General features: G+C 41.0%; 2 protein-coding genes across 2 annotated transcripts; both read right to left on the reverse strand.

The window, feature by feature from the left end:
• Positions 1-231: 231 nt before the first annotated feature.
• On the reverse strand, positions 232-2352 carry slc52a3-2a (solute carrier family 52 member 3-2a; the record flags this gene model as incomplete). Its single annotated transcript, XM_084080157.1, has 3 exons — positions 232-444; positions 755-878; positions 1331-2352. The coding sequence occupies 3 exons, from the start codon at positions 2350-2352 to the stop codon at positions 232-234; spliced, it is 1359 nt and encodes a 452-aa protein (XP_083936283.1).
• Positions 2353-10873: 8521 nt separating this feature from the next.
• Positions 10874-14810, reverse strand: slc52a2 (solute carrier family 52 member 2). The gene is made up of 4 exons (XM_084080164.1): positions 14554-14810; positions 13116-13965; positions 12859-12982; positions 10874-12561 (listed from the first exon to the last, which is right to left on the reverse strand). The coding sequence occupies exons 1-4, from the start codon at positions 14684-14686 to the stop codon at positions 12352-12354; spliced, it is 1317 nt and encodes a 438-aa protein (XP_083936290.1). The 5' UTR covers positions 14687-14810; the 3' UTR covers positions 10874-12351.
• Between the last annotated feature and the right edge of the window lie 298 nt (positions 14811-15108).

Here is a 15108-nt window from a genome sequence, read left to right on the forward strand (position 1 = left end):
AATTAGTGTTCATATGAAAAAAGTAGCCAAAGATATACATCATAATGGATTCTTAGACTTATAGTACATCATACTATATTAGCCATCTCCACAAATCCAAATAACCAGCCACCATCAAATGAAAATTGCAAGCACCTTTGGATTCTTTCCGTTGAGTCTGTGGTCATTCATATGGATGGGCAACTTGTACGGATGGGTAATGGATCCAGTGTCCAGTTATGGATAATTATCTCATATAGGACATTTAGTGTTGCATGGATCTCCTGATGAAAAGAAGTTATACACACTGACCAGTGGAAACACTGTTACAGCGCCCAACAGAGAGCCTAACTGCACCACAGCACCACACCACACAAGAGCGCTGTGGCCCTCATCTCGCAGGATGATTCCAATGATCACCTTTACATAGGACAGAGTAAGAATAAATAGGACCCAAGCCGACACCTGTGAAGGAGAGGAAACAAAGTGAGGCTTCTTTTTAGTTTTGAAAGAGTTGAGAAACCCACTATGTTAAACATAACTAAATCTCAAAATATGATAGCAGAAAATTAAAACACTTTATTATGAATTTTAAAACTATCAACCTTGGACAAACGGTATGAAACATACCATAATTCCTTGGATTTTTGGTTTCTTACTTTATTTCTTTTTAGTAATTGGATGATTAATGTAGGACAAATATTATATAAACATTGTTATAGTAACTATGGTTTATACTTAGCATTATAATAACCAAAAGCAAGAATAGACTTACAATGAGGACAACTCCTGTTGTGTCATTGACCAGTAGTGGACATGGACTCAGTACTGCCATGGTCATGATGTACATTCCTACTGCACTGCCTAGGATTGTGAGAGCTCCCATCAACAATAGGGACCTTTGTTGAACAAGACAGAGACATTATATTGTTTGTTGTTCTTTGGACAGTTTTATGTATGAATAATAGTATTCTTCAGAATTAGGTTCTGTTATTTAGTTATTCACATTTAGGCAAAAGAGAAATAATTGACGAGTTTCATTCAACAATGGGTTAACTGCCACTACAGTGTACAGTACGTGACTTACATTTAAAAAGTTGAAATCTCAACAGGGATTATTATTGAATTGATTTCATAATCATGAATCAATCATAATCAATTTCATAATGTAAGGCCTGTTTATCACCTAGTACGACTAACATATATATTCTACTTATACAGAATAATGTTAGATTGCTGTTTGGTATATTGAGCGGTGCGGTTGCACACATCACAATAGGCTATTGACCATTTTGGAATGAAACTCTCCTAATGTTTTCCATTGAAAATTCATGATGGAGCCCCAACTAACCTTATTGGGAAGAACATGGCGATGAAGCAGGCTAGAGGGTTGGACACAGCGGCCATGGTGGCTGAAAGGTGATAGGCACTATTCCCATAGGGCAGACATGAATAGGCCTGCACCGAAGGAAGCACAACATTTGACAAGGCACTGACCCAGGCGAGGATGGAAAAGATGTAGATCACCTGGACATAGCTGTAATTTCCATTGCCAAAGCTGCTCCTGGGCTTGCTGTTCGAAACTCCGTAGAGATCCATCATGGGCTTCTGCTCAGCACACTTCTTCTGTTTCTGAGCTGCGTTGCCATTCTCCTTTACACCGTTGGTGTACTGACAATCGGCGTGCTCCCTGGCAATAGCAGGGTGGTAGTTCAGCAGCAGGAATGCCACCAGGCACACAACCATCATGGCACTCAGGAAGAAGAAAAACACCTCAGCAGAGAAGTTGGCCGGCTGGTACTGGGCCTGGAGGTCATAGGTCATAGCACTGTCAGATCCGTTTACTTTGTGGTTCAGAGAGTGGGTAGCATTCACACAGTGCACCACCCCGACACCCTGGATCAAAGCCACTAGGGCTGGAAGCAGGCCGCTCATGCCCTCTCCGATATAGTAGGTGGTGAGATACTGGGGCTTGAGGCGCATCATGAAAGGCAGGAACGTGACAGAGGAGGTGCAGTCAACCATTGAGAGAAAGAAGGTCAGGATGAGGAGAGCTATGCTGCGCGGTGCGCCTGCCATCACCACGGTTTCCTTCCAGAAGAATGCAAACAGGAAGCTGGCTACGCAGCCCAGGGCGACGATCACATATATGACCGCAGTCTCATTCAGCACACCCGGCTGGAAGCGATGCATCAGGGTGACAAAGAGGGGCCCCACGTTGGCCATCTGGATGATGACAGAGAGGTAGGAGGGCAGGTACCAACCCTCTGGGATTTGGGGGACAATCAGAGGCAGTTCCACCCACAGGCCGTTGATGGACACCCAGGCGCCCATGCCAAACAGGCATGCCATCAGGTGTGTGAGAAGTGACATGTTGGGTGGCCACGTGACAGGATTATCTAAAATTAGATTGAGGCAAACATAAAATTCATCATTGCAAGACAAATGGCCACTATATATTTAGGCCTATGCGCCCACATTTAATGTGTTTTGGGCAGTTTTATTTTATTTATTTAATTCAAAATATATATTTTTTCTATACCACTTACGTTGTTGTCCTTTTAAAATAAGTTAACAGTTACGGGTTTAATGTGATACTGTCAGGGGTAAAAACACACCATATATAATCAATACTACAAGTTTATAGTTGGATGTTTCAAAAAAGTTACAATTCATACGGAGTTAAAACGGAACAAAACAAAACAAAAAAGTTAAAAGGTACAAATGTGATTAGACTGACTCAGGCGCTGTCTGTTATGGTCTTCAGCACTGGGGAAATCATGGTTTTCTTTTTTCTAAAATGGATATTCAAGCTGTGTGAGCTTGTGAGCATACTCTAGGACCTAGACTATGCTATCCCAGCCTAGAGTCTAGGTTATTATGGCAATTTAAACTTGCAACATCTCACAGACCGAAGAAGACTTTCTACCAATTGCTTGTTTAGACTTTGTGAATTATTCCTACTCTTAGTTAATGTTTGTTCTGTGTTCCAGGAGAGAAGCAAAGTCAGGGCTGTCTCCTTTGCACAATCCTCTGTACTCTGGAATATTTTTTTTTACAGGCATTTGTTCTGAAGCGGCACGTGTCTTGTACGAATGTGTTGTAAACTTAAAGGACGACTTCACCCATTTTCAACCCATCTTCATATAATTGGTCCAGTAATGCTCATGATAAAATTGTTAAAAAAAAGAAAATCAGCTCAGTCTGTGTCTCATAGGAGGGCTGTGGACACTTCAGAAACCCGCCTACCAGTGACATCATCGTTAGGCAGTTATTTTTTCCAAAAGAATATTTAAAATGTGTAATTCCAGGAATAGAAAGTCTGCAGTTTCTTTAAGCTTGGATTCCCAATCGATGATGTCACTGTCTGTCTTTTAATGTCTTTTAATGTCTCCATGAATTGAGTGCGTGAGGACCCCATTTGAAACAAGCCATTGCGGCTTTCATGGACGATCCATTTTAGTTGACCTCGTATTGTAAACTGTACTTCCATGTACTTTTTCTCTGCAACCTTCTAAATAAAGTATTCAATCAATCAAACTGGTAAGCAGGTTTCTGAACTGTCCACAGCCCTCCTCTGAGACACAGACCAAGTAGGAGGACCAATTATATGAAGATAGATTGAAAATCTGTGAAGTTGCCCTTTAACTTTTAAACGGAGCATGGCATCGTAATTAACAGAGCCATCATGTGGATGATGTCCTGTGTTGGCTGTGTTGTTTTTTAGCGCATGAATTTCACATGCCTTTTACATTGTAATTGTCATTGTTGACAAATAAAGTTGAGCCTTGAACCTTCTCATGTGTGTGATGTACCAACATCCCCTTCTTGTTGAAAGATCAATAGAATGTTCCTTTTCCTAACAGGAAAGTGTATTGTTTAAACTGGCTTAAGATATCAAGAATCCAGTAAGGTAAGCATGACCACCTATTGTACACTAGTAGCTTACACAAGTATTACATAACCTAAGAAAACATCTGAACATAGGATTGTTTATTGACCAGAAGGAAGGTATGCAGTGGAGAGTCTTTGATCAATGAAGGAATGGCAAATACAAAGTAATTGAATGCATGCAGGTCCTCAAAACTGCATATACATTGTAAGAGGGGGAAAAAATAGCATTAGGTAACAAATCCCCTGTGGTAACTTAAAATGATAGAATTTTGTCTGTTATATTTCTTTTTACCTTTATGTATCCAGGTAAATCCTGTATAGATAAAATATCTCTTTTTATAGATAACCCTGTCCAAACATCAGCAATACAATGTTTTAACAACATAAAAACAAACATTAACCGCTTAAACCCTATGTTGAGTGGAGTCCCTGGGCTCTATACTAGTCACTTTTCTGTTTTAGTGCTACATTAAATGTATTAAATGTTCAACGCGCCACGTTGCAACACCTTGTGAGCTTGTCGATCTGCTATTTTCTGCGATTGTTTTCCAGAATTCGGATGCTGGTGTGTGGTTAAAGCAAGCAAGTGCAGTGGAGAAAAGAACATAAAACTAACTTTAAATATAATAACTACTAAACTGTGCCACTCAGAGTATGCATTCTTAAAATAATGTTAAATCATCAAATAACTTCATTGATTAACCAATGTATGAAAAGACATACTTGAAGAAACATTTATATACAAGAACAAATCTATAAAATAAAAACAAATAAGCAAGTAAAGCTGTCCAGAAAGACTTTTACCCTCTAACACATTTAAGAATGGAGAAAAGGAGGATGCATGCAATGCATCCTTGAAGGCATACTCACATGCAGCTCACTCACAGTTTGAGGTCTGTATAGGGAGAAAGAAGCCAAAGTCCTGTGCGTTAAATGCCATGTGAGAGCTGAGGGATTATAACTTCTAGAGGGAGTGGGTGTGAGAGACTTTAGCCAACCAAGACACACACCGGCTTAACTTTAGTCATCATTTTTAACCCCTTAAATATGTATATATTCTTTAGAACCCTCAGATTTAATCAATTATTACCACACCTAGGATTCCTTTGTCTCCTCTCTGTGGAAAACAACTTCTGATCAACTCAATTCTAGAAATGACTGATTTAATTAATTCTGCTTAAGGGGATCATGGGGACTATGCCAAGGGGTGAAAAACTGTATTGTTTTCACAGTTACATAATACATATTTCACTGGCAGAAACGTACTGTACTGACTGAAACGTGGATACAAGATTATTGTCATACCAAAACAATATACTGCAAGGTTCGATTTGTAAACAAGAGGGGGAGAAAGTTTCTTAACCACTTGCGGTGGGCTAAGCCCTATACTTCTTCATGTGACAAGTACGGCCAATAGCAGACCTACAAGCTCACAATACATGGCACCAACTTGTAGATCTACTATAATTTTTTGTGTGGAAAATGTTTTTAATGTTTTAAAGGTTTGGCCATATTTGCCCAAAATAGTGACGCTAGGGTTAATGTTGAGATACTTTTTTTTAATTAAATTGTAAAATTGTGATTTAATCAAACATATCAGACAATCTACATTTCCCAAAAGGAATTTAATTTAATTTAATTCAGCCTGACCAGAAGCATAGATAAAACATATCCCCACCGGCAATCAAAATGAATGACTGGGGGCAGCAGAAGATATCAAAATCACTGCTTACCAGTTATATAGTGAAGGGAATATGGCTATGCTGAATCTGGGTGCTGATTTGCTATTTTGATGGCCAAGTTCACACGGTCAGAACAGGGCTTTTATTTCCAAATATTAAAGAATGAGAGGCTTGATGCTGGGTTTTTCCCTTTTACTGTTCTCCTTGACGTGTAACAAATTGGCATACAAGAGTGCAAATGTGTGTGTGGTTTTATGGTCATTGACGCATACAAGACACTCTAGTTTGGAGAAGGCTCAAATTAACTGGAACTAACTGAATTGACATTTTATGACGACTGTTGCCTGAATACTCGGAATTGACGCTAGGAATGTCTCTGAAAACGTCTCTGGCTTCTAGAATAGGCCTACTAGACAGGTGCCCGTTGGGCAACGGCCTACTCGGGAACGATGCAAGTTGGGAACGAGGCAAATAGGGAATGCATGCCCCATCAGGTTATGCAGTCAGCTTGGATTTCCTACTAAAATCTTTAATTTATATAACCTCTGAACTAGACATCATACAGAGACAAATTACCCAATTGTTCTGTGTAGTTTGGCATGGGGAATGATTGAGAGGAGTATAGGCATGATTTTACCAAGTTTATTAAAGCTTTAAAAATAAGAAATTGTGTAATTTATACAAAATACATCTACATAATACAGCAAACTATAATGTTCACACAAACTCAAATAAAAGGAAATTGTGTACTATTTTAATCATGTATTATAGAACAAGGTACTACTGAGGTGCTTATACTTCTCCTTAAGTTGCTCCATTGGATAGGTATGGTCTGCTAAGCCAATGCGTGCAGTAGTGAAGGCACTTATCTTGAACCTTGTCTTTGGCTTTGCAGGAGAAGAAATGGAGAAGGACACTGATGCACCGCAGAGGGTCTGCACATCATGCCTAATGGTGAAGTGCTCTGGGGTCCCTTGCAGTTCTAACTTCTCTGCTGCATCTGGCAACAGCATCGTTCTCTCTGAACCGTTATCCAGTATGGTGTAGGTGCTGAGGGTCCGCTCAGCATGGAGAAGATGGACCTTTACTACTTTCTGAAGGACCTGGTTGCCTTCCATGGGCCTGTCTAGGCACAGTACCTCTGTCGTGGCCTTGGTGGCACATCTCTCCCCTGCCGGAGCTGTTGTTGACTTCTTAGGGGACCTCACATTGACCTCATGCAGCACCTGCAGGTGCTTCCCTTGGCAGAGGCTACATGGCTTTTTCAGGTTACACTGGGTGGCCTTGTGTGGCTGTGCACAGCGCCAGCACCTCTTGCTAGTCTTTATCCATTCTGTCAGCTGATTCTTGGTCAGCCTGGATACTGCAGTACACTGACTGAGGATCAGACAGATGGCTTGCTCTTGCTCCCTTTGGGGGTGCTACTTCCCCCTGGAATCTCAGGTTCCTCCACTGCATCCTCGATGCTGTGGAGGACAGTGGTGGGTCGCTTACCCTGCCGTACCTCAGGTCTGGACACCGGCCTCTCCCTAGGCGCTGTCACAGCGAACTGTCCTTCAGAGTCCAGGCACCAGGATTTGTATCTCAGCCACTGTGAAATCAGTTAAGGTGTGGGTGCGTGTGCCCTGGTGGAACATTCACCGGCCAAAGCTCGGCTCTCTGTTCAGGTTTCAGCTTACTTAACAAATGGGCATCAAGCTGTCTTGGAGGTGTGTCTGTTCAGCACCCAGTGTTGCAGGCTATTCTATATTTTCTGTATTGTCTAATTTTATGGTCATTGTTTGTGAATTATTTGATGCCTAGAAATGCCTTCAAGTTTGCTCAGAAAATCTGTAATTGCGTAGTCTAACTCATGGGCCATGGTTTGCTTTGTTTGAGTTGATGATGATACCAATTACTAATTGTGGGTGGGTCTCACCTGGTATATAAGGGAGGCTGGAATTGTAGAGTGGAAAATGCTCAGAGTGATATGCTCAGTTTACTTGTAGCTGTTAAGGAGACAACACCAGGGGAGAGCTGCCAGGGCCTTGAGTCAAAAGGCATTGCCTGTTTCAGTATCTTTAGTTCTTGGTTTGCTTGTTTTTTCTTAGTTTACTTATCAAGTGTTTATTTCTGGTTTTTGAAAGTGTTTTGGTGGCCAGTATTTATTTTTGAAGTAGTATCAATTGCCTCAGACCTTGACTGTTACACTCCTGCATGGGGCTGATTACTAGTTTTGGAGGTAAATAAAATGCCAAAAATCTACGGTCTTGGACTTTTCTTGGATTCTTGGAGCCTTGACCATCCGGCCAACTTTACAGGCAACATGTAAGCTACACAGTAATCTCCCTCTGGGCCCAATGCAGTGGTGTGTTCTACCGTCAGATGCTGTATACGCCGTACACAGTCCAGATTATTATTTTGGGAAGAAGCGTATACAGTCTAATAACCATTTCATCCATTGAAAACGCGAGAGCGTATACCTTGGACCACGCGCATCGTATCGTAGCGTATACCTTCAGAAAAAACTAGAACACAACACTGGCCCAATGTTCTCAACATTCCCACGAGGGACTGAATGTGCAAGATGAATCAACGTGTTGGTGGAGGTCTTGCAGGCCCACTACTACCCTACCAGTTCGAACCTCTGGCTTCAGACTCAGCACCTATGGAGGCAGAGGATGGAGCTGTCGGAGGTGAAGCTATGGCGGGTGACCGGCGCATGGCTGACAGAGATTGGTAAACAAACACAACTTTGCGATCAAAACTTTATGGTCAACTATTTTGTCCTGCTGAACTATTTCATCCGGCTCATATCTATAGGCTAATAATTACCAATATAATCAACTTAGTAAATGTGTGACGTGTGAAATAGTGTCCCCCAGAGAGAATGTGTGCTGCAGAGAGGTGGCACAGGTATGGTCCCATTACTTCTCAAATCAGAAGCATTGCTACAAAACTACACCCTAAACTTAAATCACAATCACAATCACATCACAAAATTATGCCCAGCCAGCTGCCCCCATGACCTGAATACTGTACTGTCAACATAATCCATAAATGTTTGGAGTATAATAGACCAACTCATTCATGATGATAGGTAATTGAAACTAATGTAATATTGTAGTCAATTGAAGACAGTAATCCATTACAAATAGCCATTTAACACTAAACCCATGTCTGCAGCTGTTACAGGCGAATGGGATACAGGAAATTTGTCTGTTGGTGTTGGGGTTACTTGGGCGATCAATTCAGAGTTGTCCTCCCGTCCTGTGTGGTGACCCGTGTAAACAGGAATTACCTGAATCTCCTGATTCACATTATTGAGGTTTTCTCCCCCCTCTTGGCTTTTAATAAACGTTTTGTAAATTACGCTACAGTTCATAATCAAAATATATTCCTGTTTTACATTCACTGGTAGAATACGTTCCCACACTAGTTAAGTCTGTAAAGAAACCATAAAGCATATTTAATTTAATTTAAAACCTTTATGCTCGAGAGGCACTGAGGTTACCCTAATTTACAGTGACTGCAAACAATATATAAAAAACAGCAAACATCAATGAGACAGCTACATTACTAAAATGTATGAAAGTGAAATACTAAGTAGATTAAAAACATATGCTATGAATAAATGATAACCCACATTTTGAAAAATATTACAATAAGAAATGTAGCAAAAGTGTTTCAAGCGGTGCCTCCTGAGCAGAGTTAAATTGTGGTCATAACATTTCAGTTAGTCCAGTTTTGATGTCATTATGTTCAAAATAAAACTGCATAATTTGATTTGATTTGATTTGATTTGGATCTCTTTTAGCCCATTGGCTAATCTTCCAAGAGTCCAGTCCACATTAAAACAACATTACAGCATAGAAATAATGATAAAAACAACAACCAAGTATTACATTATAGACATAAAAATACAACTTTACACACACACACACACACACACACACACACACACACACACACACACACACACACACACACACACACACACACACACACACACACACACACACACACACACACACACACACACACACACACACAATTTATTCTTTAAACTAACTGTCTTATTAAACATTTGAGTTTTGGAAATTAATGCAAGACTGTTGTCTCACACACTCAAGTACTGTGGGCCATCCCATTAAACTGTGCAGTTCACTCGTACCTATTTCATACCCACATCTTAAGGCCATTCTTGCTGCCTTTGCCCCAGACTGCACAGCAATAGTTTATGTGACTATAGATTATTAGACTATGGGATATTACTTTCAAAGTATCTTTGAATAGAAGCCCTACAATTCCTGCCATTTTCATCACTCTTTTAGAGAGATCTGTAGTGTGAGCTGTCCATGAGAGATTGTTTGTATTTTAACTCCCAATAATTTGACTTCTGAAACCTCATTGATTTGGACCCCACCATATGATAAATTCCGTGGCCCTAATCTCATAACCGCATAATGGCTATTCTATTCAATAACACATGGGTCTTCAACAAGGAGTCCTCTTTGTGCGATGGCAGCTTTTCTTTTTTCTACATTAACCACTTGAACCCTAGCATCCCTATTCTGGAGGGAACATTTGCAGAAAATAGCAGATGTACAAGCTCACAATAGGTCACGCTGTTTTCAGCAATTTTCTGTGCTATACAATAATGAAAGCACAACTTGACAAGTAAACCTACACCTGCAGAATTCCTATTATGAATATGAAATTTAGTCATAAGAGTAAGTCAAGAGTAAAGTAATAATAGAGTGGTAATAAAGCAAGTCAGACATCGCTAGTATCATCTCGTGGGATACTACCCAAATGACAATGTTTAATTACCTACTATAACATCCGCTTCTACTAGTAGAACTACAATGATGCATTTATATTAAAACAATACCAAAACTCTGATGTAGGCTAGCTTAAAAAGAAACACATTAAAACATTTTATGCTGAACCTTAACAATTACAGATAATCTTCCTCAGGGGTTGTATAAGAGACATATCATGTTACATTCCACTCAGAATTAATGGGAGCGGTCTGTCCAAATCATTAATTTATTTACAGTTACATCCCTGCCATGCCTAGTTTATGCAACTTAAAGACAGGTTCTCCAAGATCTGGCCATGACCAACATTCCGGTAGTGTTCTCCTCTACATTCATTCAGCAGGAGTGGCCCTGGGATTGGTGCATATCAATATCTAGCAAACAGAAATGTTGAAGATGTTCTAGTTGAAACTGAGAATAGAAGTGGGACCAAGACCCCCAGGCTTTAGTAACCAAACTATACAAACATCCTGCCTACAAAAGTGAAAAACAACTTGAAACAAGCTCATCTTTGTTTTCCAACAAACCTTTATTGTTTTAGCGACCGTAAAAAAAAAATACACTCCATCAGCTGTTGTCCATGATACTTGCATGAGCATCAGCTGATGGAAAATGATGCAGACATGAAATCTGGTAATAACATTATTAAAGGCCACTGACATAACAGGTATTATGAATTAAATATTTACAACATTTGAATTGCTATTGAAAATCAGTACAAAACAGAAACATTTATAAACTATTTTATCATAATTGTAAGTAATTTGACATTCATGGCATTGATGTACTGCAGCAGCGTGTTCAACAAAAATGTACATACTAGTGCATATTATTAACATACATGTTTCTATCGAGAACTGAAATGGCACAATCCCTTGTTCACCATAACTAAAGAATACACTAGTCTATACAGCAAATCCACATACTCTTCCCTTAAGGCAACATCAGCTTAGTCTCTACACATTTGGAATGATCAAGAATCTAACTGGTATCAGTTAAAAATGTTAGTAAAAATGTGCCTTGCAAAAACTTAAAAGCAAAGCTTCTCAGTTCTCAGGCATAATAATTTTCACAGGAAATCCATTAATGTCCCTGCATATAAGGGATAAAACTAATCTAGATATATAAAATTACGCTTTAAGTCATTGCATCTTAAATTGTTCAAAAACAGACTTCAACATTCAACATATTTGATAATGAAACATTTGGATACAAATGCTCTTTCTGTTAAATTGAATGATATAAATACTGAAAATAGTAGAGGTAGCCAGCCATTTCAAAATGGAAATGAAAAGTCTTACTAATTCAATGAAATTCAGAAGATGAAGATATTTTTCATGCAACAGTATATGCTACTGTACTTTGAATGTGAATGTTTTTAGATCTTGAGGCAACCAGTGTGGATGAACAAGTCAGTGATTCTGTCCCTGAGTAAATCATACTTTGCACTTGATATCAGGGAGGAAAGAAAACAGCAGCTACGTCAGCTATTGTAAACAATTCAATAAGATACATACAGATCGCTATCAAGGCTTCACAAAGCACTTGTGGCACAGGCATTTTACATCCCAACAGCCAGTGCACAGCAGTTGATTGCTCCCATTATCTTGGAATGTTTTATTTTTACTAGCTCCCAGGGCTTTCATATTGCCTTTTTGGTTTTGGAAGAGATACTTAACCCATGGCATGATCTTGAAGAAAGATTTAGCCTGTCAGGTGCCTCAGGACCACGCATGAAATAAAATAAAGAATAAAATCAGGAAAATAATTACCCTATATCCTATTAATGAATGGGAGTTTATGTCCTCAAACAAAAAACGAACTAGGAGAACTTTAATCATCACATTTGCTACTAAAGGGTGAAAGGGTGTCGTGCACCGAAAATAGCCAATCCACAAGCTCACAATGTGTAACGCTGCAACACTATTGAGCTTGTAGATCTACCATTTTGGTGCACAACAACGGCACGCAATCAAGTACCGTATAACGGTGCTTTAACTGCAGTTATTCACGCATTCCTGAGACCTTTCAAACACATGGTACACGCTAACCAGGGGGAACATGGTGAGGGCCCCGATGAGTGAGCCGGCCTGGATGAAGATGCCGCACCACAGCAGGGCGGTGTGGCCTGCCTCGTGAAGCAATGTCCCAATCGCCACCTTCAGATAGGAGAAGAGCCCTGTGAAGACGATCCAGGATAGAACCTGTGTAGCGGGAGAGGGCAGTAGTTAGATGTACAAGAACAATGTAACATACATCCACCTATTTGGTGCTGAGTCAAACTGTAAGGACAGTGAAATAATTTAGAAAAGGAAGGGCTCACAACTCACTTTGAATGCTCCAAACTGTATTGAAGTTTGGAGCATTCAAAGTGAGTTGTAAACCCTTCCTATGTATCCACAACATACATGGGGAAAATAATGATATAAGCTACATGTGTAACAAAACAACAGCTTCAGTTATGTTAATGATCTGATGTAACAAATGGCATGTTAATTTACCACCAAGGTCACTCCAGAAGAGTACCCCAGAAGAGGGGGACAGGGGCTCAGTGCTGCTAATGCCATGAGATATGCAGCAAACACCCCTCCTCCCAAAGACATGAACCCAAGACCCACAGAAGACCTGGAACGCAAGGAGTCTGTTAAATTATCACTGAACAAGACAAAACCATACACACACACAAATTTGTAAAGATGTACAATCTGTCTGGCACAGAGAGTGTAATCATTCTCCTTTGACATCCACATTCATTCACCTGAGGAGAACGAACATGGCCACAAAGCAGGCCAGGGGATTGGCGATGTTGCCAAGGACAACAGACAAGTGAAAGGTCATGGTGCCGTAAGGCAGACAGGAGAAGCTCTGGACCGATGGCAGGACTCCGTTAGTAAGTGCGTTGGAGAGCCCAAGCAGCACCAGGAGGTAGATGTTGCGTGACGTCCAAAAAGTCTGAACGCGTGGCTGCACCTCCACCTCCACCTGATCCTCAGACACCGGCGTTCCTCCGTTTTGTAGCGGGTGTGTCTCCTCCCCATCTGCCTTTTCTGCCACTGCGATGGAGTCCGGCTCCGGCTGTGGCGCTGTCTGTCTTTGTATAAGCGCCAGGAAGCAAAGGGCTGAGATGGACAGCATAACAAACAGAAACCAAAAGAAGTTCTGGGCAGGAAAGTTCTCTTTCAGGTACACGGGCTGCACCGTGCCATTCTCATTTTTATTACACTCCACCTTGCCCACACCCTGCCCCAAGGCTACGATGCTGGGGAACAGGGCACTGAGGCCCTGGCCAATGAAGAACGTGCGAATGTACTGAGGCGGGTAACGGAACATGAAGGGCAGGAAGGTGACATTGGACGTACAGCAAACCAGCGACAGCACAAAGGTCAACAGCAGGAACGGTACTGATCTTTCCTCCCCGGCGACTACCGCTTTACGATCCCAGAAGATGGCCAGGAAGACAGATGTCACCACCGCCAAAATCTGGATGAAGTGGATGACCAGGCGCTCGTTCAGTCTTCCCGGAGCACAGTGGTGGGTAACAGTCACCGCAATTGGACCCAGGTTCCCAAATGCTATCAGCACAGAGAGATACGCTGGCAAGTTCCACCCTGAAACAAAAGAAAGGGCTGTGTTAACACATGCGGTGAAAGCTGCTGGCTCACATGTCAATAATGATATTGACATTATGATAGCCAATCATTTACTTTCACACAGACGGTTCCTTTATAACTGGATTATTATCAGTAATAAAACTTGATAACTGACATCATGGCAAATTCAGAGGTTCATTCACTATGAACTTTAGTCTATGATGTGAACAACCAATACATTAATAAAAAATACAGTAACATTATTTTATGTACTAGCCTACATCATAGCAATGATGCATCACTAATAATATAATAGCTTGAAACGGTCAGTACATTTCTACAGACAGTTCAAGGAGTAAGCTACAGCACGCATGGTACTAACCTCGAGGGTCAGTCACCCTCACCAATAAAATGCATGCACTCAGACAATAAGGCGCTTTACGTAAAGGCGTCCATCTCACCATCATATAGCCCAATTATGGCTTCAAAAGAAGGGTCCGCTAAGTTTAGGTATTATCCATGCTGTCCATCGCATCTGATAATGATCAACATTACACTTAATTAGTGTAATTAGTCATTAACATCAACTATCTGTCACACACTGACCTTCAGGCAGCACAGCGACCACCACGGGGAGTTCGAGCCACAGACAGTTGACGGATATCCAGGAGCCCATTGCGAACAGAGCCACCAGAACATGGGTGGCCGCGGCGCTGTTCCACCAGGTACCTGCTGCCATTGTGCTGCTCTACTAGAATGCAATGAATGAATGTATTATATCGGCCTAGTTAAACGTGTTAGCTATGTGAAACTGACATAACAGAGGAGCAACAGTGTTTCCTAACAGATGGTTAATCATGGCTCGCCGGGCAGCACTGCAGCCGGAAAACAAATGAATGGTGGTGAGGGTTGTGCAAACCTCTCCGCCCCCGACAACACAGCCAGTCTGAGTGTTTAACAGTGTTGCCATGTCCGCTTATTATAAGCGTCTTTGGGCTTATTTTTCTATGAAGTTGCTTGTAAATATTGGTATTTGCGGGTTGCGTTCTTTTGGGGGTTTGTTTCTTAAGTGCAGTTGCTTCATATTTTTTGAATTATTTTAAGCAGTGATTCTCAAACATTTTCATGTCATGGACCCCCTTTAAATTTGTCCCCTAACCC

This window comes from Gymnoscopelus microlampas (assembly GCF_963454915.1).
Source record: "Gymnoscopelus microlampas genome assembly, chromosome: 15".
In the NCBI taxonomy this organism is placed as follows: Eukaryota; Metazoa; Chordata; class Actinopteri; order Myctophiformes; family Myctophidae; genus Gymnoscopelus; species Gymnoscopelus microlampas.